This window comes from Alligator mississippiensis, chromosome 12, assembly GCF_030867095.1.
Source record: "Alligator mississippiensis isolate rAllMis1 chromosome 12, rAllMis1, whole genome shotgun sequence".
Classification (NCBI taxonomy): Eukaryota; Metazoa; Chordata; order Crocodylia; family Alligatoridae; genus Alligator; species Alligator mississippiensis.
In genome coordinates, this window is record NC_081835.1 from 53,016,505 (window position 1) to 53,044,083 (window position 27,579).

Consider the following 27,579-nt stretch of genomic DNA (forward strand, 5'->3'; position numbering starts at 1 on the left):
AATGGGTCTAGGATGGGCAGTACCAAGGCAAGCTTCCCACATGTGGGCACAGCCTGAAGGGAAGCATCTCTGTTGACCCAATAAGGAGAAGAGCAATCTCCTGTGCAACTAATCCTTGGCCACTTTGCTAAGAGCATCACCCAAGGGACCATGACTGCCTGTCTGAGGATAGTTCTGGAGATATGGGCACTGGTCTGAGAACAGGTCATCACTGATCCCCAAACAGCTAGATGATGCAAAACGCTTGTGCAGATTGGCTCTGATTCCTGGGCCAGGTGATATGCAGCTGCTGCCATCTCTGAGGGTGCTGTGAGCTTTGTGCCTTCCTAGCAGCTTCATTTATAGCTCTTCCTAAAGTAGCAACCTGTTTCCTCCTGGGTATCTCAAGTGCCTTTTCTCTGCTCTCAACAGGGGCACTGGTGCTCTCTTTCTGGGTTTTCTCAGAGAATGGACCATTTCTGGGGTGCACAAGAAGGCCCAACTTCCCCCTCCTCTTCTCAAGATCTGTGAGATTCAGACTCAGGAGGGACTACTTAAGCAGAAGGCAAAGTAGATTTGCACATTATAGACTAATTATATATACTATCTGTGTTGGGCTCTGTATATCTATATGTATATAGCCCAGGCTTTGTAAGCTGGAAGCTTACCTCATCCGAGGCTGTGAAAGGATGTGCACAGACTCATGTATAGAAAGGAGAGAGAATTGAATACAAAGCTAGAAAAGGAATGGGGATAGTGCTGGGCAATGACCACGGCACACATAGGTTTCAGACTAACATGGCCAATGATGTCTCAAGACCTATTCAAGCCAATGTGGGACTCCCAGCAAAGCCAGGTACATTCCCTTCCTTTGCTCCCCCTCAAACAGTCTGCAAGGCCCAAGAGTTTGATGATCTCCTCTCTCCCCACAGCACACCTGCCCTGCCTGAAGGGGAGGATATGGCTGAGGAGGGGCCTAAGGGCAGTGCATGGAGGCAAGGAAACCAAGGAAGAGGCCAACTTTTGGCAGGCCCCGGATGGGAATGTCTTGGTTCCCTGAAGGCTTGATATTTCTTCCCAAGGAGCCTGAGTGGCCCAGATCCCGCTGGAATTTCAGTCTACCCCTGGATGGGTGGTGCCCTGGGGGCAGGGCAGTGGTAGCCGAGTGGCGTGTGAGTGTTTGTCTATACCCAGGCCTGGTAACAGCCTGATACAGACAGCAGCCACCCGCTGTCGTCTGAGAGCCTCAGTGCAGATGCACAGTCCCTGAGCCAACCCAGGTTCATACAAGGCTGCCCTATCATCATCTTGTCCCCACAGGCTAGCTGTGACTACCACTGACCCAACACTTCATGATGGGCAATCCCCAGCTTCAAATTACTAACCCCTGTCTTGTCCCTAGGGGCAGAAATTAGGTTTCAGCCTGGGCTGCTGGCCTGGGAAAAGAGAGCACCATTGTTCTCTTGTGGGGAGGAACTAACCCATTTCCAAGTGGGCCTTACAGGGTCTCAGGAGCTGAACAGAAACAGGTCATTCATAAGCCTGCTACACTTCTGTGTACACATCATCACTCAGACACAGCAAAGGACGTTGGTACCTGCACAGGGCTACAACACAGAGTGTTATGTGCAGAGTGCCATGTACAGTGTGCATGACCCTGTGATCAATGCTCGGGGAGTGTACACACCCTGCACACACACACTGCATGCAGCATATGTGCTCCACCTGCATACACATGCTATACGTATGTGGCTTCATGTGACCTGTGCATATGCCCCTGCCCAGACACATGCACTGAATGTGATATACATTGCATGTTTTGCATGTATGTGTGCACGCACACGCACACACACACACACACACACACACACACACACAGAGGAGCTGGGGGTGGGTGTATGCAAACATCAGGTCAGGTTTTCCACATGTTCTTCCCATGGGCTGCCTCCTCCAAGTTACTTGACAGGTGAAGCTGTGGTGAGGATGGGATGATGTGGCACAGATTCCAAGTCCTGAATTGCTATTAGAGTCTGGGGGGGTTATTTTTAATTTTTAAGGAAATTTTTTTGTGTTCCAAGCCAAATCAGCAAAATCAATTCCAAATCTGTGAGTCATTCAAGAACCATATGTGGCCCTACTACTAGCAAACATCCTCCACCCCAACCTGGGGCTTCAGATTCTTCCAAATCATTTGGAGGACATCCTACATGCAGGCCCAAGCCTCACGGCTTGGGGTTTGGATGCCCCTGAGTTTTGCATGCCTTCAACCATATGGCCACAGAAGCAAGCTAGGGAGGAGTCTCCCATTTCCTGGTTCTAAAGCCAGAAGGGAGCAGAGTGCTCCTCAAGCCTAAACTCCTGTGTAGCACAGGCCACGGGCACTCCCTGAACAGCTTCCCCTTCAACCTAGAGCAGGGCAGTTAAGGAAAGCATTAACGTGGCCAGCAATGATGAATCCTCCATAATGCTGGGCTGCTCCTCCAGTAGTTAGTCGCTCTCATGCTTAAGCGTTAGAGCCACATTTTGTGTCTGAATGCATCCAGTGTTTGCTCCTCGCCAGCTGCTCTCGTTCTGTCTCTGTCCAAGTGAATCACCATCTGTTACCTGATTTCTGCTCCCTCCATAGGTCCTTACAGGCTTCGATGAAGTCACCTGTTACCTGATTTGTGATAATCTAAGAAAACACTTAGATTGGTTGAACGTCCAGAGCAATGATGCCAGCTCATAGTGTCATTCCCCTCACCCCTGCATCCACGATCAGGAGAGATAGCAGAGAGCTTGTGGGTATTTTCTAACCTGTTTGATTTATTGAAAAATTAAAAGCACAAGCTCTTTATATATATATAAATACAATGATGTCGCCAGCAATTTACAAGGCATCTGTTACTGTCTGTACACGGTGGGGCATAGGGCTCAGCACCTTGACGGGGCTCCTACCATGTCCCTGCCACCCAGCCACAGAGGACAGACCCATGAGTGAACAACCCAAGTGATCCACAAAGACATTCCCCCGCTGTGATGCCAGGGAACTCCCTGCACAGCATGTGTGGCACTAAGACTTCTGCAGGTCACCCAGCTGAGGGGCTGGGAAGGGAGCGTGGCAAAAAAAAGGCCCTTCCCCCTTCAACCTATATCCAGTCTACCAGGTGGGGATTTGCTGTGTGCAAAGGGAAGGCAGCTCTATGGGGAATAAAAGAGGGGATGGATGCACTCACAGAGCTGCTGGGACAGCCGAAGGTGGGTGAGCTCTTAGGGTGTGGATACCCCCCACTGCCTGTCCCCGGGGAGGACGGGCAGGGAGAGGACATCTGGAATATGGCTTAAACTGGGAAACTGACCCAACGAGGCTCAATGCCCGGGGGGACCAGAGGCCTGGAGGCCTGGAGCTGGCCTCTCTGCCTTCCCGCCCGCTCCTCCTCTCACTGCCATGTTGGACTAAAGGCCATCTCCATCAGTGTCAGGCCCAGTGCATTCTGGGCTGAGCACCCCTGCTCTTGGCCCAGGGGATGCGTGTGCTGGCGGTGGGGATGGGGGGGTTGGGGGTGCGGTGCGGCTCTGGGGGGGGAGTCTGGTGCTGTGCTGTTGCATGTGGGCACACGTACTAACACGCCTGTCTGTGCCCCCAAGACCCCAATTCTCCGCTTGGCTCCCTCATGCGCCTGCCTGGTCAGCTTGGGGGGGAGGGGGCGCCGGACCCCCTTAAAGTGCCATGTTGAACTCTGTGACCAGGAAGTCAATGTGGTCCTTTTCCTTCGTCTTAAAGGCCTCAGCAATGATGCGGGCAGCTTCTCGATGCTCCTTGCCATGCAGTGTCGTGCCATTTACCTCCAGGATCACGTGACCCACCTTCAGCTTCCCACAGTTATGGGCAGAGCCTCCTCGCTGCAGCGAGTCAGAGAAAAGGAAGATCTCATATATTGGAGCGCGTGTTTCCCTCCCACTTCCCACCCCCCCCCATGCTTCATGAGGCCCCTAAGCCCAGAACTGAAATGCAGTCACCTTTGCCTAGAACATTTTAGGACAGAGGGTTCCCCTGCTCTGTCTGGCTTGGCTTCTTAGACCAAGGTTTTTGAGGCCCAGGCTCTCTCTCACTATGTCTAGCTCTTGGCACAACAGACCTCTAATCTCAGCTGGGCTCTTCAGGCATTACTGTAATACGTGCAAGTGAGGACAACAGAGCTGGTCAAATGGCCTTATGCCAGCAGGGGTTCATGCACATGGGACATTGCTGCCATCTGCATTCAGCGGCTCATCTGGGCTCAGCCCATGTCCACCTGAATTCTCAGCTGTGATTACTTTTTAAATTGCAGCGAATGGTTGTTCACATGGTCTCAGTCCCACTCCCCTCCTGATTCAAACACCAGACAGAGACAGGCCAAAGTTCTGGCATTCCCCAGCTCTGGTGCAAAGTCATCCTCCAAATGCCAGTTGTCTATGGCGATTACTATTACTCACACCCCTGTTTGCAAACCTATCGTTTCATTTGGGGGGCAGGGTGGCAATGTCCCTGCTAGTTACAGCCCCCATCACTCCCCCCACCCAGGCATGTGTGACATGAATCCCCATGATGATGGGCCTGGCTGGGAGGGCTGTAAGCCAGCCAGCTGCTCAGAGATACAGAAAGGGTGGGTTCTGGTTGCATCCCTATTAGAAGAGCCCAGCTCTGCATCCTATGAAACCTCTCAGAGCTTGGATGGGGGTGGTGTCCTCACCAAGTTATCCCTGCTCTTGGCTTGCCCTACCTGTATGGTGACTATCCGAGGCAGAGGCTGCCGGGTGTTGGCTCCACCCTCGATGGCGATCCCCAAGGTGGGCGCGCTCTTTGCCACTCGAATCAGACATGATGTGGGCTCTCGGAGGCCAGGCTGGAGCAGGGGAGATGCCAATGTGACTGATCAGGGCTGGACCCCTTTTCTCCTTGCCCAGCACAAAGCCCAGCTCCCACCCAGCCAGGACCCTCATCAGTGCAGGGGACCCTAACCCATGCAGGTTAACCCTTTCCTGGCTGAGAGCTGTGCCTGTACATGGCAGCTTGTAATGGCAGAAGGAGCTCAGCCATGCTTCCATCTGCCTTCTCTGGCCTGCCTGGCCCAGCCCAGCTAGAGTGCGTGTTGTCTTGGCCAGGAAGCAGTGCGCTTGCTCTCTGCCTGGCCAACAAAGCCCTCCAGCCCTGTGGAGACTCCCAGCTGCAGAGATTAGGTATCCTCAGCCCTGCTTTGTCAGTCTGATGTTCCCTCCCCAATGGGCAGAGGAGGAGGATGTTCTGCAGGCCCGCAGAGCTCTGTGCATCTCTGCTGGGTGGAGAACATCCCATGACCACCAACCCCGCCATGTCCCAGGTTGCTTTAGGCAGGAAGGACCACTCATGCCCTCTTTTGGCTGAGCCTAGCATTGCACCAGCCCCTTCATCTGCAACCCAAGAGCTGGGAGGGTGCCAGCCCCTGTAGCTGTGGCACATGGCTCCATTCCATGCAGCCTGCCCCTCTCCTCAGCACTAGGTTGGGGCAAATCCCCCTGCCTGGGAGAGCCCTGCTGGGTATCTGGGCCTCCCCACTCTTACCGGTTTAGAGGTCCCTTCTGCTGTCCCATCGCTTCTTGGTGCCTCCTTGGGGCTTCGGCTTTTCACAGAGACTTGCTGCCTTCCCCTGTCCTTGCCACTGGTCTCGACCTCACCAATATCCACGCCGCTGTCCTCGCTGAGTGTCTGTCCACTGTCTGACAGCTGGGAGAGTGTGGAGGCTGGGGGGACAGCAGGACAGGGGCTGTTAGCTGGAGGGAGAGGGTAAGTGGTGGGCTCATATCCAGAGAGCCTCTTGTATGGAAAGCAGAGGTCTCCAGGGGTCTGCAAAGCAGCACTGATGCTGCATGACTCTTCCCTAGCCTGCACAGCTAGGGAGGGAAGTGAATCCTTGTTTGTGGGCATCTGAGAGGACTCGTGGGAAGACTCTGCAGTTGGGATGAACCCTAACAAACCCCAACCCCCATCAAGCTTCTAGGTCTGCCTTAGAGAGGTGTCCTAGGCTGTGAATATGCTCAGGAGCAAGTGCAGACATGGGTGGCCCAGTTTGGGTTGAGCATAGGGACTAACTGAACCAGGGCCCAGATCTTCGAGGGCTTTTGGGGTTGTAGCTTTCTTTGGAGCCAGAGGAAGCCAGGCACCAAAATACTTCTGAGAAGCTGGGTTGACAGGCCAAGTTTTCAGAAGAGCCAGATGTCCATGATGAGGCCCAGGTTATGAGCACCATGCACGTTGGGTGCTGAGCACCTGTGAAAATTTGGCCCTATTTAGGGCCAGAACTGGATCTGGATCTGACGCTGGGTGGGGGCAGGGGATAGATCCAGGTTTTCTTTTGAGGCCCATCTATAGCACTGACCCAGTTTTGAAAGCCCATTCAGGCATAACCAGAGGGTTTGCTCTGCTATCTCCTGGAGCACAGACAGGGCTGCCTCCTGGCTTCTTTTCAGTCTGTACCTCAGTGAAGCTCTGAGGGAGGCGGGATAGATTTAGACTCTCCTTTGGCACTTTCTGGGAAGCAAAGCAAAGTGGAGGGAGTTTCATATTGTCAGGGCTGGAACCATGGGTGAGAAACAGTGGCCTCTGGTTTGCTGAGCTGTGCTTACATTGCTCACCCTCCATCTGGCAGTGCACCGAGCAGTTACCCAGCTTGCCCAGCATGTCAAGCAAACTGATTCAGAACCATAATTTGCATATATTTGCATGGCTATTATTGACAAACAACAAACAAATGACTAACCCTTTGGGTATAAATCCTCACTAGGTATAAATCAGTGGTTTCAAATGCCCACACTCACTTCATCTTCCCTGCAGTGTCAGGGCTCAACAGAGGCCTTACAGTCTCTGGGCTACCATTAATGTCCCCTTAGCATTGCACTGGGGAACCATGTCCCTCCAGTACACATGACTGCAGTACAAATACCTTGGTTTGGAATAGCTGGTACGCGGCGTGCAGCATTGCACTGCTCAGGGAGAAAGCCCTGTCTGGATGGGCTGGGGGACATTCAGTCCTTGCAGAGGGCTAGGTGTTGCATACACCATCAAAATAGTTATGACATATGCAGCAGGGGTGAGTGAAGCCCTTAGCCCATCCCTGCAGACTGTTAAGGACATGCCACCTCTGCTTATAGTCTGACTTCTCTGGGAACCTGCAATCCTGTCTGTCTGAGCAGTCAAAGCACTGATCACATCTGAACAATCCTAGCACTGCTGTCACCTATTCTGGAGAGTCTCCATCCAGGAGTCCATCTATGCTAGTCCATTCATATCTTTACACAGGGGGTAACTCCGCCTCAGAGAAACAGAGCTGTGAGCATTTTCAATAGCATTAATTGAAGGCAGAGGACTCCAGACATCCCAGTGAGGTGCCTTGGGTGCTTCTTCATGCAATTACATACCAAGATACTGAGGTAAGTGACTGTCAGCTTCATGGCTCTTGTCCACCTTGAGTGGGCATCTTTATAGGATCTACCATATCCCAAAGTCTCATCAGGCAAGGGACCCACTATGGAATCTGGGGAGGGTTTCTGTGGGGAAATCTCTTCTTTCTCGAGAGAGATCTTTCCAGGATATGCTAGAAGTTCATAAACCTCATTTGTGAAGTTCAGGGAGCTCAAGGAACTGGGAGAGAGTGCATGGATACTGGTTTGTGCAGGGAACAGGGCCATATCTGCATCATCCCAAAAGCCCCATCAAGCAGAGAGCTACTGGGGGGACCTTTTGCCACATATGCAGCCACGTGTAACTCCGGTTAGAGCTGCCATTGGGCTTGAATGGGGGGCTCAGAAATGACAAACCAGGTCCTTCTCAACCAAGCTGTCCTGGATGCCAGGCAAGCTAGAGGCAGCACTGGCTGGAGGCTAAAGCACTTGGAGAGCTGGACTCTGAGTAAGACAGTGCCACTGATCTACTCTGTGACTTTGGGTATGTCACTCAACCTCTTCTTCCTTTTCCTTTCCACCCCTTGTCTGTCTTGCCTACCACACTGTGACCTCTTACTACTGTGGACCTGTACAATGCCCACATAATGGGGCCCTGACCTAATAATCTGATCTAATAATAATCAGAACAAATGTAATGGGCCAGGAGGTTTCACTTGGGATTGGAAAGGGATTTATCTGCATCTGAATGTGGCCATAAAGCCTTTTAGAAATGTCTGCAGCTGCTCAGGTATGGGATGCTACACAGAACCAAACAGAACAGGAAAAGCAAATCGTGTATCACTCAGCCAGTGGCAAATTTGGCAGCTGCAATGTGACAATTGTGCCGCATGAGGGCAGCAACTCCCTGCATTGGGCTGCTTTGCAGAGCCTGGCGCCCAAAGGACACTTGGGGTAGTCACAGGGGCTCTGCCTGGAGACGGTTGCAGGTGGACACAGGAAACCAATTGGGCATTTCCCTTCACTTCATCTCAGTAAACCGCTGCTGGGTGAACTCTAGGACAAGATTTAGGCTGATTCCCATTCACATTAAAACCACTTTACACAGCTCTGGGATGAAGTGGACAATTACAGTGCAAATCAGCCCAAAAGAACCGGGGTTTCCAATGTCACAAGTGACAGAGATCGTCAGGACTGGACTCGTGTCCAGGCACAGACTGCATCCTGGGGACACTGCAGCCCCTCAGGGCAGATAAGGGGAGATCTGAGGAGGAATCAGTTGAATGCAGCCCAGCGTTGATCCACATGAGCCTATGTATGCCAAGATATGTATAACGGCATCACCTCTTTTATTTACCTCTTTGTTTCCTTCCTTTTCTCTTCCTCTCCCTCATCCTGCCCCCCTCATCCTTACCCCGTTAAATCTGGCCTCCAAATGTACCTTGTACCAAACAAGCTTCTCCCTCAGCTGCCATCAGCTGAAACAGGCCCAGGGTTATTTCCTGCTTCCTTTAAAATTCCATCAGAAACAGATTTTATTAACTAACTCAGGAAAAACCCCCACAAGGGACCGGTTGTAATCAACTGCCTAACAGAGCTTGGTCTTTAACTAAAGGTCAAAAAAAATTGTCTAGAAGAGGCTTTAAAGACTCAGCTGAATGCAGGCAGATAGGTTATTGAAGTGAGGGTTGGACGCACACCCTGCTGTGAGAGCGCTCTGCATGCTCAGCCTTCAAAGCAACAGCAGCCAGGGACTCCCAGACATCAGGAGACGGGCTTCAGAATCAGGAGAGTGAAACAAACCCTTTGGCTGGTTCAACTTGCTTCTGGGTTTCTGACCCTTTCGGTTTCATACTTTCAATCTTGTCTCCATAACCCTGGAAAAGGCCGGGCATTCACTTTAAATCACCCTGAAGCCAGCACGTAATCACAAGCCTTCAGGGTTGCCTGCAGACGTGCTGTGATGCTGCTCCGACAGCGCATCGGGCAAGACTCGATTAATCAAATGGGCTTTAGTTCACGCACCCCCGCCACTGTTTTGAAGCAGGGGGACACTGATACAAGAGACACTGCAGCACTTTAATTAGAGCAGCTCCAAGAGCTGGCACTCCTGTGTCTACCCCTGTGCATACTGGATGCTGCCCAAACTCATCCCTTTTCTGAGGCTTAATTTAATTAACTAAGTCCATGAGCAGGGATGTGTCTGCAGAGATAAGATTTGTCCTTCAAAACCCTCCCTCCATAACTAGTTGCAACCTTTTCTTCCCTTCTAACTCTCTCATGTTTGAGGGGAAAACAAAGGATCTCCATTTCTTACAGCCCAGAATTCAACACCCCTGATCCAGCTGCCTGAATAAGGTAGAGAAATAGCTCTAGGCCTTCCCATCAGGCCCTCAGGCTTTCAAAGTAAAGATATTGGTACCAGCTCCCACTCTGAGATGCCTGCAGGTCACTTGCCCAACTGGTGGGAGGTTCATGGGAAACAGTCTAGCGTGGGGCTGGACACAAGACTGGAACTGCCAAGCTTCATTGCCATTGCCCAAATTAACAGAGTGCCAAAGCCCTGTCACCGTCAATGACCTGACTGTGCCCCATAGCACTCACTTCACAAGGAGAAGGCACCCACCTCTGGCTTGGGGCAGGGTTCTCACTTCATTCACATCTGGCTCGCTGTTGGGTCGATGCACCTCCACCATGATGAAGTGCTGGTTGGCGGCAGACTGTGGGCTGCCCTTGTCTGGAGGAGGAGGGGCTGGGTGCGATGGTGGAGGAGGAGGGGAAGTGCTATTGGCAGGGCGGCTTTTGGGAGACGGGCTCTTCAACCTGGCTGGAGACTGAACTCTAGGGAAAGGGCCTATTGGGTGCTGGTTGACCAAGGACAAACGGGCGTCCATTTGCTTCCTGGAGCTGACAGTGGCAGAAGAAATGGTGGCGTAGATGGCGCTCAGGGACGAATCCTCAGTTGATGAAGTGGCCACAGTGGAAGCCAAGCTGGCTGTGTCCTTTTCGGAGTGGGTGGGAGGAGGAGTTGGGTTTCGGGGGGCCATAAAGAAGAGGCCTGACTGAGAAGAATCAGAGGAAGGCCGCTTGAGTTTCTCTTTCGCTGCGTTTCTTTGCTGGGCTGTAAAAGAATCCAGTGCTTGAGGAACTGGTGGGGGCGGGGGCTTGAAGTTGGGTGGTTCCTCAGGGAAAGACGAAACATCATCCTGCCAGAAACCAGAACAGCACAGCCTTTAAAGCCCATCACAGCATAGGGACCCTACAGATTGGCCTGTGGTACTTTGCAGCTCACAGTACCCAGTGCTTCACCCAGACTGTGGGCAACTGGGCTAGAAGTTACTTCCTGAATTAAAAAGCAACTAGACCATGCTCTAGAGCAGTGCTTCTCAACTCGTGGGTCGTGACTCAAAAGTGGGTTGCAAGAATATATGAAAGGGTCACAAACAAATTTTAAAAATGAATCAAGAAACTTTAAACATGGATTCTTTTTTAAAGGAGAAAAATGTGGGAAGCCGTGGCTTTTCCCTTGCAGGCTGGCAGAGTTCCAGCCTGTGAGGGGCTGCTTCGGGCTCCCTTGCCCCAAACACCCACCCCTCCCCACACACTGGGGGGCTGGGCCCTGGGGGCAGGGGGCAGCAGGTCAGGAGTGAGGAGCACTGGGTCACGACTGAACACTGATGTTTACAAATGGGTCTTGGTACAAAAAAGGTTGAGAACCACTGCCCTAGAGCAAGAAGACCATTAGAGGATGGATCTGGGTTATTTTCACTTTAGTTACTGGTAGTAGTTGGTGCAATTATACACTTGAATAAAACACTTATACACACAGGCTGAGTCCTTTCTTGAAGTTGTACTACGTTATCCGCTAGTCCCAGCCCTGTTCCGGTAAGTGCCACAAATCGTGGCATGGGAAATAATTAGAAACATATGGAGACCAAATGTGATGCCTTCAGTCAGCTTTCAGCAGTTATGTCCAGTGGGGGCAGCACTTGCAGAGGCGTGGGGAAAGGCAGGGTATCTTACCAGGGAAATGTCTGGCAGGGCATTGATGCTGCTCTGGACCCCGTCTCCACTTCCTTCCAGGTCTGACGTATTCTAGAAGCACAGTGGAAAGGAAGACAGTCTGGTTACTGCACTGTGCAGTGACTCAAGGCAAAGCAGAGGCACTAGTATGGCAGGGAGCCTGTCACCAGGGCTAGGGGGCATTTAAAAACCCTTGGTCAGGCAGCAACGTTCTCAGCAAATGGAGGTTTGAATATCAATGCAGAAGGTTTGTCTAAATGAAAAGCTTCTCTTGCATTACAGGAGACACAAACACAACAGACAAGGAAAAGCAAATAGGAATTGTGGCTGAGGGAAACGCAGAATGCAAAGCAAAGGAGTGGGTGCGAACAAATGCAAGTGGTGTGGGGCATGCATGTGTCTGTATGTGGCCCTTCCTCCATTACCAGCCCTCACTTTCCATTGAGAAACTCACCTTCCCTGTGAAGAAATTATTCTGTATCTGGAAAGCCCTTCAACTATATCCTCCCTTTCCTTTCCATTATCCCCACGCCATTCTCTGGAGAAACACCATTTCAGAGGCACACCTACTGCAGTCCCAAGTCCCTGGTGCCTTTGATCCCCTTCCTGTGCTCAGCCAGGCCACCCTAGGGAGTGATTCAATCACATTTTCACCTTCTTAGGCAGGGAGGACTTCTATTCTTTGTGAATACTGAAAGAGTTAAATACAGATCCCCCTGAAAACCTCCCTGACACCAAATCAACTCACATAGTCTCAGATGCGAAAGAATGCCAGATGTTTCTTTTTCCTTTTTTTCCCCCCCAATATAATTATAGTCAAAATGTCATTAGAAAATGTCAAAATACAGCCTGGAACATGTCAACACCATCAGCAGAGCCTGAGAAATTAGCAAAAAATTAAATTAGTTTGTCACTCTCACTCTGTAGGGGGGAGGGAGGCTGTCAATCAGGAGGAGGTGGGGAGATGGATATTATCAGCCAGCGGAGACAGGCACCAAGTGGTGAATGCCTGGCTCATTAAAGCTGGGAATTTGTGAAAATGTCATCTCCAGGCATGGCAGGAGTGACTCTGTATGAGGACACAGCTGCTAGGGGGCAGTGGAAGGGAGACAGGGGCCTTGACAACACTTGGAATCCAGAACGTGGGTGAATCCCCTGGGGTATGGAGTCTGTCCCAGCAAGGGACGTAACCTTCTTTCCCAAAGCAAGGCCAATTAGTTTACCACCATTGTCAACTTGAGTAGAGCAGCCCTCCATGGTTAAGTATGAATCAGGGCATTAGCACTCTCTTGTGCCTGGATTCTCACTGACCTTGTTGCTTGTGAGTGTGAACTTGGGTCCTACTGCTTAGGAGTTTTATTCAAGTCGCAGGCTGGGAGTGAGGTTCTGGCAACCGTACTCTCTTCTTGTACTCACAGGCTTGGAGTTGAATCCTGGCACTAATAGCCTGCAATGTGCAAAGCCCCCATTCCTGGCAAGTGTGACTTGCAAAACCAGTGCTCCTTTCTGTGCAGGAGCCTGTGCTGTCTCAAGTAACAAATGTCCAGCTGACCTCTGTTACATCGACATTGTTTAGAAAAGTCAGCAAAAGTTAAAGACAGAACGACCACATTGGTGTGAACATAACAGGACTTTTAATATCACCCAGAGGCTCTGTTAAGATGGTGTTTTGTGAATAGAAAGAACGTGAGACTGGAAATCAGAAACTAGGCTTTTGCAGTGTTTGCTACTTTGGTGAGGCAATTTGTCACAGACTCCAGGGGGCTTAAAGGAGTGGGCTTTGCTGTCTACCACCCCAGTCATGTTTGGGGACCAAGTCATGCATTTTCACTCTCCTAGGCCTTCTGATCCTGATTATACTAAACCAGAGAGAGAGAGACCCAGATGACATCCCCATCTCCAGCACCTTCAGAGGAATCCTGAAGCCCATGTGGAATGGGAGACTCTGGTTCTCTTCCTTGTGTGCTTTTTTCTTCCTCAATCTTATTTCTCTATTTTCTTTTCTCTCTTGTTTTGCCCTCTGTTACAGAGCAGTCTTGCTTAGGGACCTAGATTGTTTCTTTTGCAGCATTCTTGTGAGCTAATAACTAGAAAGGAAAATAAAAGCAGTGACTTGAAGAGCCCAACACCGGTAGAAGTTTGCCTGGACTCAGAGTGATAAGACCATATGACTGCCTTGTTCAGCAGTCAAGGGCAGAAAGAGATACTTCAGTTTTAATCTTTGCTGTTCTCTTCTCTCCTCTTTTGAAGGTGATTGTTTTATCTGAGGAAAAGCAAGACAGGAGTTTAATATCAGCCAGAATAATAGCTCCAGTCCATTCAACTACCTTCCCCTTTTTTCCGGAGAGAAGGACAGTTGCCATTTCCAATGCAATGGAAAGGACTGTCACACAGGGGTTTGTTCTTATTCAAATCTCTACAGATAAAGGGGAAGGGAATGAGAGATACCCTTAACATGAAAGCCTTGCTTAATACTCTGCTTTTCAAACACTTTCATGCTTTTTCTGGCTTCTCTCTTCTCCTCCTGTATCTGTAATGAAAGGTTAAAGCTATTCTGAGTGGGGCTGAGCAGGCCCAGGGCTCTGTCCCCAGAACTTGGAGCCTGGGAGGGCTGTGCTGCGGCGAGCTTGACTTCTGACTCTCTCTAGGCCAGCGATTCTCAGGCAAGGTGCCCCGGCACCCCAGGTGCCAAGAGATCCTTTGAAGGGTGATACAGGTTTTTGCTTAATATTAGAACTGCTATGTGTGTGAACACCAACACATGATTTAAAAGATAAACTTAAAGGTTTCAAATAGGGATCTATATTGTCCTAAACATTTCTGACCTGTTCTGATTTTTCTCAGTTCTTTGTAACAGAAGGATTGGTCTGGTATTTTCCCATAGTGAAAAAGCAAGCGAAAGTTAACAGCTGGTATTTCCTGAGGTAGGCCTTAAGTCAAACCAGGCTGAGAACCACTGGTCTAGGCTTACTGATGCCACTGAAATTAATGAGTTATGACCCCACTGCACTGGTATGCCACGAGCATGAATCTTGCATTAGCACACAATTGGAGGAATTTTTCTATGTGCAAAAGTTGACTTGCTGTTTGATTTTATAAACTGTCTGTGATTTTTTGTTTCACAATTGTCTCCACATGTTACTCCCACCTGCTATGAGGACAGACAGAGAAACAGGAGCCACTCCACAATGACAGGGCTTCTCATGAAAGACTGCAAATGTCTGCAAAAATGTTGCCCAGGAAGAACAAAAGGTGGAAGTGCATCTTCACACATCCATTTGGGAGTAGGGTGACCACCTGTCCCTAATTGGGCAGGACAGTCCTGAAATGTGACCATCAAGTCCTGGTCCCAGGCTGAATGACCCCAGGACAGCATTTGTCCCAGCTTCCCAGTATCGTGCAGGTATCTGGGTTTTCTGCTTGCTGTGGAAAAGCATAGGCAATGGCAGAGTTCCAGCCTGCAAAGCTGCTGGGCCTGAACAACTCATGCCCCCGGCGGCTGATGGGGCACGGTGGCAGTGGGAACATGGTGGTGGTGGTGGCCAGAGCACAGTGGCAGTAAGCGGGGGAGCTCCCACAGACACAGCTGCTGGTGGCAGGGAGGCAATCGCAGACCAAGGGTTGGCAACCACCTGCAGCTGTTGCCGGAAGCGGCAGCCAGTGGGGATCATGGACCGTTTGCAGATACCGCCAGCGGTGTCAGTGGTGGGGTAGTGAGCGGTGACCGTCCGTAAGTGCTGCCGACAGTTTTGGTGGTGCCTTTTTGCAGGGGATGCACTGCCACACTCAGGGAGTGCACGTGCACCCGTGTGCACCCCCTACGCATAGCCCCTGCTGCTGGGGGCTGGGGGGAGCAGGATGCAGAGAACGCCACATGCACATGCACACACATGCACATGGCTGGCCCTGTACCAGCTGCACCACCATGGCAAGGTGTCCCCTGCCTACCTGGCAGTTGTGTCCCCACTGCTGCCAGGTGGGCAGGGAGTGCCTCATCATGGTGATGCGGCCTGTGGTTACCCAGGGGGAGGGTAGAAGGGTGGAGAGCCCTGAGCCTGCAACGGGCAGCCTGCATCCTTCCCCGACACTGACTCCTCTGGGCTCTACTCCGGCCCTGCTGGGGGGAAAAAGGAGGGGCTGGGGAGGTGGGCATGTGTCCCACCTTTCCATTTTGAAAACGTGGCCACCCTATTTGGGAAGCCTGCTGATTCAGAAGCTACAGAGTGCAGGGCGAGTGGATATGCTAACTTGAAGGAATCAGGGCTGCAGCTCCACACACATTGGTTTCATCAGCCCAGAAAGATCAAACCACATTCTGTTCTGCTGCCCCCAAATGCTCTTATCCATAGTGAACTTGATTCTCTCTTTGCCAACCACCTAGATTCACACTGGCAGCCTGTGAGTACAATGAGAAGAAGAGGAGCACCAATCCCAGGATTCATACTCAGCAACAGCATCCCAACCTGGTAAAACGTGGTGCAGAGATAAGAGTCTCTTAAGAAATGTCCCATAAACAAGGAAACTTAATGTCCCTTTTTATCCCCATGGAAACATCTTATTATTAGGGCAGTGGTATTTAGACAAAACTGTTAGACAGAGCCTGCTTCAGTAGAATTAAGGCCACTAAAATTGTTCCTATTTAGACTGATCGCACCTTCCACAATTAAGCCAACAACTAGGCTGTTAAAATCTGCAGTAACTTCTGATCTGGAGAATCTGTTGCTGATGATATCAGACATATTTCATTTCCTTCCCATTAAGGAGGATGTTTGTTCATATGCACTGGAGTGGGCTGGGTACCATTTATATTTAACTGCATGTTATTTGTTGTTGGATAAACAACCGATTAGCTTGAAACTATAGTACATCTGCATTTCCCCATCTGCTGGAACTTCCTCCAATGCCTATGAAATGTTAGATCCCCAAAGAGATGCAAAAGACAATTAAAAGCATTGGATGCAGTCAAACCATTTAAGGAAAGTGTTTGGGTTGTTGGTTTTTTTTCATTATTATTATTCTTTGTGGCTTTGGGCCTAGTAATAGGACTCAGTGGAGGATGGGAAAATGAAAGGAAATGATTTGCTTAGAGAGCAATGGCAGAAATATTGGCATGAGAGATCATTCCACAGACTGAGATTTGGGAGCGGGGCTTAAGGGGTTGGGGACGCAGGTGATGTTTTCCTTGATCCTTCCGGTTTCAGGCTATGGGCTGAGGTGGATACAGGTAGTAAACCAAAGGCTGTGGCGCTGGTGTCATCGGGAAGGCTTTAGCTTCCATGACCACAGTCCACACTTTGGAGAGAGAGGCAGTGAGCTGCTGGGAAGGGACGGCCTCCACCTCTCTCCCCTGGGGAGGAGGCTCTTCTCAGCCAGACTGGCTGACCTGCTCTAGCGGGCTTTAAACTAAACCCACTGGGGGATGGGGGAACTACCGCCACTGCTGGTCCTCTGTGCAACCCTTGCAAAGCCAGCAAGCCAAGGCACTTAAGGGAGCCCACCCCTGCCCCAGCCCTAGAGAAAGCTGCGGGCAAAGCAAGGGCCCCCAAGGGGACACTTGCCTGCCTGTACACAAATGCCAGGAGCTTGGGGAATAAACAGGAGGAACTTGTCCTCCTGCTTAACGCAAATAATTATGATGTCATAGGAATAGCAGAGACCTGGTGGGACTCCACCCATGACTGAGCCACAGGTATAGACAGCTTAGCACAAATAATTACGATGTCATAGGGATAATGGAGACCTGGTGGGACTCCACCCATGACTGGACCACGGGTATAGACGGCTATACCCTGTACAGGAGGGATCGAATGGACAAAAGGGGCAGAGGTGTAGCTCTCTATGTCAAGGAGAACTATGCATCCCTACAAGCTGACATCAGCGCCCAGGGTGGACAACTAGAGACCCTGTGAGTTAAAATCCATGGGGAACACAGCACAGGAGATACGGTGGTGGGAGTCTACTACAGATCTCCCACCCAGAATCAAGAGATTGACCAGGAGTTCGCCAGGGAATTGGCTGAGGCTGCATGCTCCTGGTGCATGGGTGTCATGGGAGACTTCAACTACCCAGACATCTCGTGGGAAGAGCGCTCGGCCAAATTCGAGTGGGCGCAAAGCTTCCTCACGTGCGTGGATGAGCTCTATCTGACTCAAGAAGTCTACAGGCCAACAAGAGGCAAAGCGCTGCTTGACCTGGTCCTGGCAATGGGGGATGACCTAATCAGTGACCTAATGATCAAAGGGAAGCTGGGTGACAGCGACCATGAGCTGATCACCTTCACCATCTGCTGAAAAGCTGTCAAGTCAGTCAGCAATACAGAGGTCCTCGACTTCAGGACATAAGGAAGAACTTCTTTACTGTCCAAGCCCCCAAGATCTGGAATGGCCTGCCGCCAGAGGTGGTTCAAGCACCTACTTTGAATGCCTTCAAGAGAAACCTGGATGTTTTTCTTGCTGGGATCCTATGAGCCCAGCTGACATCCTGCCCCTGGGGCAGAGGCCTGGACTCAATGATCTTCTGAGGTTCCTTCCAGCCCTAATGTCTATGAAATCCATGAAAAAAAAACAGGATTAGAAAACACTAAGGGCTGGTTTTAGGACAAGCAGCCTCCGCACCCAACTAGACCAGTAGTGAGAGAATGGATTTATGTCAGAGGGGTTAATCATTGATTGCACACAGTCCTCTCAATGGATAAGTGGGTTTAGGGACCAGGAACTGCAGTTTCAGAGGGATGAGAACTCAGTCCTAACCAGTCTGACAGCTGGTCAAGTCCTAATTTAATGACAGATTAGCCAGCCTGGTGGTTGGACAGCAGTTTGGGGAGGTAAGAGTCAGCAATTTGAAGACAAGACCATATGAAGGAACTTTTTCTCTCCTGCATCCACATGTGAAGGAGAAAGATGCCCTGAGGGTAACATGGGGTGGGGTGGGGGGGAGCACCGCTCTTAGGCCAAATGCAGAGCTGGGGAAAGCTGCGCCTACTTACACCGGCTGCACATTTGGCTCAGCACCTCCTGCCCTTTCTGCTGCTTTATCTAACAAGAAAACTGCTCCACAAGAAGCTGCCTAAATATCACTGCCTCCTCCGCTCTGCGATCTCTGCCTGCTGCCTCTAAGCTGATAATCCAGCCATGGGGCTGTGCAAATAAGGAGGGATCTGCATGGGAAGCCATGGCATTTGCAGCATCATCCACCCTTGGCTTTTTGGGGAGAGGCAGCTAGGCCTGTAACCCTTCGCATCCCACAGGGCCAGAGAAAAGAACTTCAAGCTTTCAGGCTACATCCACTGCACACATGAGGCTCAGAGAGCTTTCAAAATACAAGCGCTAGAGCCCTGGCAGCTTCCGTTTTGCCTGCCCTGCAGGCAAGAGGCTTTAAGCAACAGTAATATCCTATTAAAGCAAATCACAAGCTTCTCATTCTCTACAGGAGGGAAAATGGCCCAACTCTGTGACTTTAGATTAGAATCAAGAGCCAGGGAACAGATGCATCAAGACCCACCAATGAGCTAAACAAGCTTCCAGGAAAAGCAGTGTGAAGACTAGCAAACTGCCTATGAAAAGAAAAGGTCTGGTCCCCTTACCAGGGCTGTGAGATCTGAAAAGCCTGACAGGTCCCCACCCCATTATGCATTATGCCCACACCTTTCCAAAGCACATGATGAATGCTCACTGGTTACTGGGAGGTGCAGCAGCCAGTCTCATCCACGCTCAGGCAAAGTGAACTGGTACCATGGCTGGCCAAGCTCTCCTATAAGCACTGCAGTTACTAGCAGGCTTGCTGCCCAGCTGTCAGATGGACCAGGTTTATCCAGAATCTCTCTATATACTGAGGAGAGAAGTGAGGGATCTGGAAGAGATCAGTAGCACTATAGTGCCTGGCACTGTCTGCCCCTTCACTTTCTATATTGTTTTTCAGTGCTACGAATGCTATGTCTACCTGTGCCCTTCATAGCCTTGTTTGGCTAGCCTGGGCTCACCTGAAACAAAATCCCTCCCTGTGGTATTTTCAGGGAAATGGTGGAGAAACTAAGATGGCCTGACTGCTCACTCTTCACCCCCAGTCAGTCACTGATCCATCTGGTCTGCTCTGGAGCTGCCTATCTCTGTGGGGTGCTTGCTCTGCAACCAAAGCAGCTTGCCACTGAGGGGGAGGCTAGACAGCTCCCGGGCTCCTCCACACTGTGCCCTGCAAACAGTGCTGCTGACACTGGCTATTTTCTCCCTGTGCTTCGGGAGTTATAAATACTGCTCAGCTTTTTGCTGAATTGTGGAAGGAGAGTGCTGGACTTCCCCGGTGCCTAGTATTTTTGGGAAAAAACAATTAAATAGAAATGGCTTCTGGCTATAAAACGTAATAGCTTTTACGCAGCATGGCGTGCCTTTAGGAGCTAACTATTTCAAGAGCATGCTTTACTGAAGCTCTCTTTAAACAATTGCTTGCCACGGCCTCAGACTCCAGCTTTGGAAATGAGCAGTTTACAAGGCGTTCTCCTTCCATCTAGCTCTGCTCTTTTTCATGCTATTTATAGATTTTTAAGGCCCCACCAGGGGGGCTTAAACATGACTATATAACTATTTTGACCATCCAGTATGATGCTCTGCTTTGCCCAGACTGCACAATGCCTTCTGTGGTTACTTGCACTGGGCTCAGTGGTTTGGGGTTCAGCTTAAGCTCATCTTTTAGGCTGTGGACAGACAGAACTTTAACCAGGGAGGGAGAGTGCAATAGCTGTTCTGACTTAACTCCTGTCTGTCCCCTCCTGTACCGGTGTAAGCGGGGGTGCAGCTAAACTGCTCTCACTTTAAACCTGAACAAAACAGGTTTAATATTAAGTTGGTTGGCTCCACTTATCCTGGCAGACTTGCAGACAGATGTAACAAGTTAAATCAGAACAGCTTATGCCAGTATGGCCAGGACACATCCCTGGTCTAAGCCACGATGAGCATTTATGACTATACATAGTTGTGGTACATCTCATTCATGGTTCTTAGGAGGCAGTATGACCACTGGGTGAGACCCTGATACTGGGATTCAGTTTGAAGCTCTGCCACTGGTTTGTTTGGTGACCTCTGGCAAGTCATCCCATCCTCTCTGCCTGTTTCCCTATCTGTACAATACAGAGAACTATGATACTCCCTTCTGTAAAGGTCTTCTTTGAGAGCTATTGATGTGCAGCAGGACACAAGCAGCATTATTGTTCAGAGCCAATGCAGAGATCCTCGTTGCTGTGAGCAACACTGAACAGAGCTTTCTCCTTTCTGGGCCATTATCTGTAGCATCTGGCAAGGTTCCTCAATGCCTGGAAACTGGAATGTTTCACTGGCAAACCTACTTTTTATTGCCTAATTAGAAAATGCTTCTGCAGTGGCTCAAGAGATTTGTAGCAGAGGTGCCCAACCCCTCCCATCTCTTCTCATGGTCCTCTTTCTCTAGGTGGACTAAACTTCCCAGGGGGCACTGCAATCAAGGGTTTCCATGATGCCCCATGGTGGCTTAGCAAGTATACCTTGGCAATGTTCCCCAGCCGTGGAGCCTGGCCACCATAGACAGTGGGGTTACGAGGCACCTGTACTATCACTCACACAGAAGAGACATGGCAGCATGTTCTAATAAAAAAAATCTTGGGCTAATTTCAGTTTTCAGATGAAATTCCTTGGTTTCCTGCCAAACTATTGCAGGGGAGGTTTCTACATTCTCAATGGCGTGGGCACACCAAAGAAATCACAGTGCAACCATATTGTCCAAACTGTTCTGGCAGTTGTGACAGGCAGTGGCCTGAGTGCTGCTGGGTGGCTCGCATTCATAAATAAAGATTGGGACGTTAAAAGGGCCTGAGGTCAAAGGAGCATAATAAGTCTTGAACGCTGAAATATTCAAAGAGCTGCACAGACAGTGACTAATGAATTCTCCTCACATCCCCAGGGGCTGATATGTTAAGCCTTATTATCCCCATTTAAGAAGTGTAAAATGAAAGCAGGCTGTGACTTGGCCTAGAGCACCACTGAGTTGAGAACAGGAGGAGCCTTGGCTTTCTCAGTGGGGCACTCACATGGCCAAAAATCGCTGCGATAATGTACTTATTCTCACAGAACCACTGTACAGTAAAGAAATACTGTTGTCTCCAGTTTACAAGTGGAAACAAAGGCTCAGCAATATGAAGTAACTTGCCCAGGGTCATGCAGGGAATCTGTGGCAGAGCTGGAAAGGGCACCAGTGTCACCCGAGTCTGAGGCTAGTGCAATAACCATCCCTCCTCTTGCCTCCTCTACACTGCTCCCATTCCTCCAGAACATGCCCCTTTCCCCTAAAATGCAGGTGGGAATGAAGGCATCAGAGACCTTTTAGAAGGAGCCTAAATCATTTAGACTTTAGTAAGTCTCTTGAGCTGGTCACATCTAGCTACACCCTTGGCCAAACAAACAGGATGGCAATTTATGTCAAATCTCCTTGCTTTTGAGCTGAGACACTAACTGATCCTACTACAGAGGTGAATTATCACTTGTAAGAAATGCCGATAACCTCACACCCCAGCAGTGTTTGTGGAGTGCCTCAGGCCTGTCTCCAATACCGTTAAGTGAATTTATTTTTCTGGCTGCTGCATTAATTATGGTTATTATGCTGAGAAACTTTGAAACAGCAGCCTGCCAAGGGCTCATGTCTCAGAACCCAAGATAGCTGAGGGCTTTGGGATGAGCAAGAGGCATCGCTGGTTAGTGATAAATTTGGGGGGGATTGAGATGATTCATGCCTGCCCCAAGTCTTCCTTTTGCATGGTTTTAAGGACATGGGTAATAGGCAGACAGAGCAACCAAAGAAGTGGGCACGAAGGACTCTGGGATCACCTTGAAGCCTTTTTAAGCTCCAATATATGTTTGGTGCACCTCCAGCCCCTGCTGGCTGAGGACTTCAAAAAACTACTTATTTATTAAGCCTAACAACCCACTCATCTCTCCCCGGAGGCAGGATAGTCTCATTAACAAAATGTTCCAGGCGAGGAAACCAAAGCACAGAGTGATCTAGGACTAGTCTTTTAAAGGTGTTTAGGTACCTGACTCCTGCTAACTTGGGCTGAGGTTGATCATTCAACAGGTCAGTGCAGCACCTAGAAGTTCTGACACTTGAACTCTAACCCCGAGACATACTACCTTCCTTCTAGGCACAACACCTACACATTTGTTCCTTTAACAACCTGGCTGAACCAGGTTGGGTAAAGTAAGAACTTTCCCCCTTTAATCCAATCCCAAACAAGGCCTCTCCAGCTGCTGGTAGATCATCTTAGCAATGAATGGATGAGGAGACCAAGTCCCCATGCCCTCCCTAGACCTCTTCCATGTAGACTGTTGTTTAAACCCACCGACAGGGGGCAATGTCTTGGAGGTGCCAGTATTCCTGCCACCCATGTGGGGTCTATTCTGTGGAAACTCAGCCTAATCCTCCCTGGAGTTAAGCATCCATTGTGGGTGACTCAGCACCAAACAGGACCTGGCCCTGTTCAGAGGATACCTCCAGACAGCACTAATTTGCTATGAAATTATGAAAAAATAAAATGCATATAAATTTCAATTCTATAATCAAAATAATTACAGAGCTGCAAAAGGGCTGGAGAACAACTCTTTCAATCCCCTTGGGGCTGGCTTGGTTTTAAGCAAATTAGAAATAGATTTGGCTCTGTGATCAGACAAGCTGCATCTGATTATCGTATCCTACAATTAACCTCTACTTTGCAGAATTCAGTTGCGATCCCAAACCCCATTAAGACGAGAAGAGATATCTGGGCCTGGCCAGGTCATATGTTGGCCTCCAGCTGATCATGCCTGATAAAAAGGCTCATTATCACTGTCCAATGCCAGGTTTAAGAATAATTTAATGAGGATTCAGCTTGTCTCTGGGTAAACTTTACATGTCCCATGATGCTAGCCTCTCACAAAACTGAACGGGCCTAATTATCCTGGCATTTTCCAGCTTGTGCACAGATGTATCCATTAAGCGGCAGAAAGGATAGCTGAGGAGACTCTTGGGGGTAGAGTCATGCCTGATCCAACTCTACTGACATCAGCAGTTACACCAGGGTAAATTTGGCCTTAGCTCCATTGACTTCAGTGCAGTTGCACCACAAATGACCTAGAAGCCAACATGCAGACCCAAAGTCACTTGAGAGACAACGGACTGGGCTTGTGTTGGGGACAGCATCCAGTGAGCTGAGTTCAACACCTTCTGTCCTGCTGCAGCCATCTCTACGGTGGGTTAGGAGTTATGTTGCTGGGGAACTTCTGCAACCATAAGGATGCCAGAGTCATTTTCAGTTGAACTGAGTACTGTGCATATGCCACTGCTGCCCCATTTCCCAGACTGGGCAGTGCCCAAGTCAGGGGATGGCTGCTATACTGATGAGTTAAGGAGCAGCCAATCAGGCCCTAGACTTCAGAGTGGAGTCCAGATTTGATGCCACTAGCTCTTATGCCTTCTGAATACCAGAGTAGCAGGTCCAGGTCAGCCTCCTGCAAGGGGCAGTACCTGTACAGCAGAGGACTGGGAGTCAAGAGGCTACTGGGGTTCTGTTCCCACTGCTTCCTCTCGCTTGCTTTGGGGGAGAAATGTTTTCCTGCTCCATGCTTAGCAACACCGCTCTCCTTCCCTCTGTAAAGGTCTCTGGACTACTTGAGAGATGTGGTAGATTGCAAAAATCTTGATTAGCTAGACTGTATTGCTAGGGGACATCTGCCACCCCTCACGTCTGGATAGGAGACTGTCTACACATCAGCTCAGGTCCAAAGCCAGGTTATCCCTCTGGCCCATATTAGTCCACTCTGGTTTGTGACATCCCATGAACAGAAAGGAGGAAGAGACAATGTGGGGCCAGTTTCTGCTCTTGTTACAGTGATGTAAATCCAGAGTGGCCCTGGTTAAGTGAGTACATTTACTCTGAATCTGAAATAAGAACAAAACCTGGCCATTAGCTGGATGTGAAGTGGCTCTTTCCACTTTTCTGACCTATTTAGGACACAGCACCACTTCACCACCACAGCATTAGGATCAAAGCACCAGTCTAAACAGCAGCTTTTATCCAAGCACAATGCTCCCGCTGCCTAGCATCACTCTGAAGGCATGGGAAGCCCATCAGAGAGCATGGGTCACTGAGTGAGGAGCCGTAGAGCACAACATAAGACACCAATGAAGTTCCCCTCTTTTCCCCAGAGAAACAGCCCATATTACATCTGCAATGAGGAACACTGAATACCCTGCACCACCAGAGAGACCCTAACAAAAGGCCCTGGCAAGGGACGGCCTGTGTTAAAGGAATAGTTTAAAACACTGCTGTTGCTCATTAAGCTCATGATTCACTTGAGTTATATATTCATCTAGTTGGCAAGAATTTACCTCCATGTGGGCCAGCTGTAAACTGGCTCAAAGTAGATGCATTCCCACTGAATCCAATTACTGCATCAGCTACTGCCCAGGTGCCTTCAGCTTCCACCTGCCCTGTAGAGTGAATCCCATCCCGTAGCACCAAGATCCCTCCTTGCAGGTTAGATGTGCCCACTACTGGACAGTCTCTGCCTCATGAAGAGGAGCTTTCAATTGTAGATGATGCAACCCATCACTAGCGTGCTTCCACGGAAGATACACCAGGGAGGAGCTCAGCTGGTTGTAAACCTCCATGCTTTGTAATTCAGCCTTCTGGCTCATATAGCTGAATTCTGCTGCAGGTTTCTGAGGGCTCGATGTATATAAAAGAGACTACACTGAATGCAGTAGGATTGCAGTGCTCCCCTGTACAGTTCTATCCACCCTGTTCCTTACTTACAACACAGCAGAGTTTTTGGGCTCTGTCTCATCTAACTGTATTGCACAAAGCAGGGTGCCATGCTTTGTCGGGGGGTAGGGGTGGTGGGGGGTAAGATCACAGGACATAGTGCACTGAATCAACGTTGATGTGGATCTGAGATGCACAAGAAAATAAAGTCATCCTCTGCCTCTTTTCACTGCACTCCTTGTGTGATGTCCCCATCCCAGCCAGAACACAGTCTGGCTGATTAGGCAGAGCAGCAGAGTGATGTGGCACAGATGAGTTGCTACAAAGGTACCATGAAAGTTGCTAGAATAAGACAGCAGGTAGGAAGGACAGTCCAGGAGGCTGGCACCCAGCTGCCACTTCAAATATCCCACTGCTGCAGCCAGAGCTCCAGTGCAGGCAGGCAAGCACTGGCAGGCAGGCACTGGCATCTAGGCTTTGTCTGAATCAGGTCTGATGATAGACTGGTGAAGACATGAGACCTGGTCTACACCTGAGCTCCAAGCACCACTGCCCTCTGAGCTATGTCGCTGGGGGAGATTAAGGAAAAGCTCAGTGCTGGCAGAGCTGGAAAGAAAGAAAATGCAAACACAGGAGAATGGGGCTGCAGCTGTTCACATAGCCAGAGCGCAGAGAGGCACCAGCCTCCGGCAGCAATCAATTCAATAACCACACACACAAACACGCATGCCCCCACTGCTTTTGCTATGGAAACCATGGCACTCAAGCTTGCGTCCCATTGAAGGGACCCTACCTCCATCAGGTCTATTAGCCACAAGAGCCGCTCCTGGGGGAATGAATTCAAACAGGCATAAAAGGGGAAAACAAAACATTAGGGAGGAAGCAGAACAAACAAACATGAGCCAAACCCAGCAAGACACAACCTCCCCCCTCTCAACCTCTCCAGCTCATCAAATATGCACTGGGCTATTTCATATGCATTCACAGAGAGGCTGTACCAGATGGATGCACAGAGAAAGGATGACAGCTAGACATCCAGTGGTGTGTTATGGCAGGACTGCACTGAGCAGTCAGTCTGGGATTGGCAGGGCTCCATTCCCATCTCCCCTGCTGCCCCAGACAGCTAATGACAGAGCTAACCCTCCTTGTCCGGATTTGCCTGAACCATCTCCTGCTCCCTCCACAGCTTTGGAGATATTTTGCCAGCAGCCCCCTTCAGCCCAGGCAATGTTTGCTCATCTCAATCCAAACAGTCTCTAGCATTAGTCCTTCCCAGATGGTTTTAGGGATAGGACTTGCATGGACATCAACAGGTTGAAAATCCTTGCCCAGTGCTGTGACTCTCACAAAGCTCTCCCTGGAGCTCAGATCACAGCTCTCAGGAAGCCTCATCTCCTTCTGCCTCTGTCCCACTGGATGTGTAGCTGTGGGCTCCGGTGATACAGTCCGATCAGAAAGGGAGGCAGTCTGTTTTTGGACTGCTCTCCCTTGCTGTGTCTAGTGAGCAGAAGCCATTGTCATCTGCTCCGTTAACGAAGGTTTTAATTTCCAAGGCCACTAATGCATTTATGATGAAAGGCATTTTATAGCTGCAAAATTAATTTCAGGGCCACAATGATTTACACTTGGAAGCGATTATGATAACTTAATTAGACGGTGCGTGCAGCAACGGTCCCAAGACATTGTCACAGTGTCACTTGAGCACCAGGAGAGAGAAGGCTGGAAAGAAATGCTTACGGCATGATTTCTATCCTGTCCCCCCAACAGGGCCAGAGAAAGGGGTGGTAGGGAGCGTGCATTCATAGGGATGAGTATCATCTGAATAAAGGCAGGTAGTTAGAGTCAGTGTGTGAACAATGGAAAACAGGACGTTGGCGTACTGCTGCTGTTGGCGAGGGTGGTATGTTCAAAGATGTTCAGCACTGATCTGGGTCTGCTCGCAGTGGAGAGCAAGCAGTGTGTGTATGTGTATGCGTGTGTGTATGCATGTGCCTACACTTGCAGCAACAGCCTCAGGCACTCAATAAAAAAGTACAGCTCAGCCAATCTTGCAGAGGTGAGGAGCATTCTCTCAAATCCATCACCTTTTAGGCACCTGGGAATCTACAAAGAAATCTTTCCCAAAGTCCAAGCATGCCATCCCTGATGTTCCCACTGACTACCAAATACAAGGGACCTAGAGGAAACTTGGTGCATACTGTTCTGACCTGCTCTGTTTCCCTTCACTCCATGCCATGGCATCCACTGGTCACATCAATATTCCCATCCCTTGCCCAGCAGAGGTTTGCCATGACCTGCCACCCTCACACCAGATGCTGGGAGCGGAACAGCTTCTGGTGCATGCTTGCCTGTGTGTGCATCTACGATGCACTTCCAGAGATGTCTTGGTTTGCTTTCACTGCCTGTCTTGTGGCTGAAGAGGGTTG

At 49.9% G+C, this 27,579-nt stretch overlaps 1 protein-coding gene across 2 annotated transcripts in view; it reads right to left on the reverse strand.

The window, feature by feature from the left end:
* Window positions 1–2,710: 2,710 nt before the first annotated feature.
* The window catches only part of WHRN (whirlin), a 104,435-nt gene continuing 79,566 nt past the window's right edge, over window positions 2,711–27,579 (reverse strand). The window contains exons 8-13 of one of the 2 annotated variants that reach the window (XM_059715556.1): window positions 25,947–25,979; window positions 11,398–11,469; window positions 10,001–10,580; window positions 5,540–5,718; window positions 4,722–4,844; window positions 2,711–3,861 (exon numbers count right to left, since the gene is read on the reverse strand). In XM_059715556.1, coding sequence (XP_059571539.1) covers window positions 3,679–3,861; window positions 4,722–4,844; window positions 5,540–5,718; window positions 10,001–10,580; window positions 11,398–11,469; window positions 25,947–25,979 — 1,170 coding nt within the window. In that variant the 3' untranslated portion in view covers window positions 2,711–3,678. The remainder of the gene's footprint in view (window positions 3,862–4,721; window positions 4,845–5,539; window positions 5,719–10,000; window positions 10,581–11,397; window positions 11,470–25,946; window positions 25,980–27,579) is intronic. The other variant, XM_059715557.1, reaches the window with a different exon arrangement.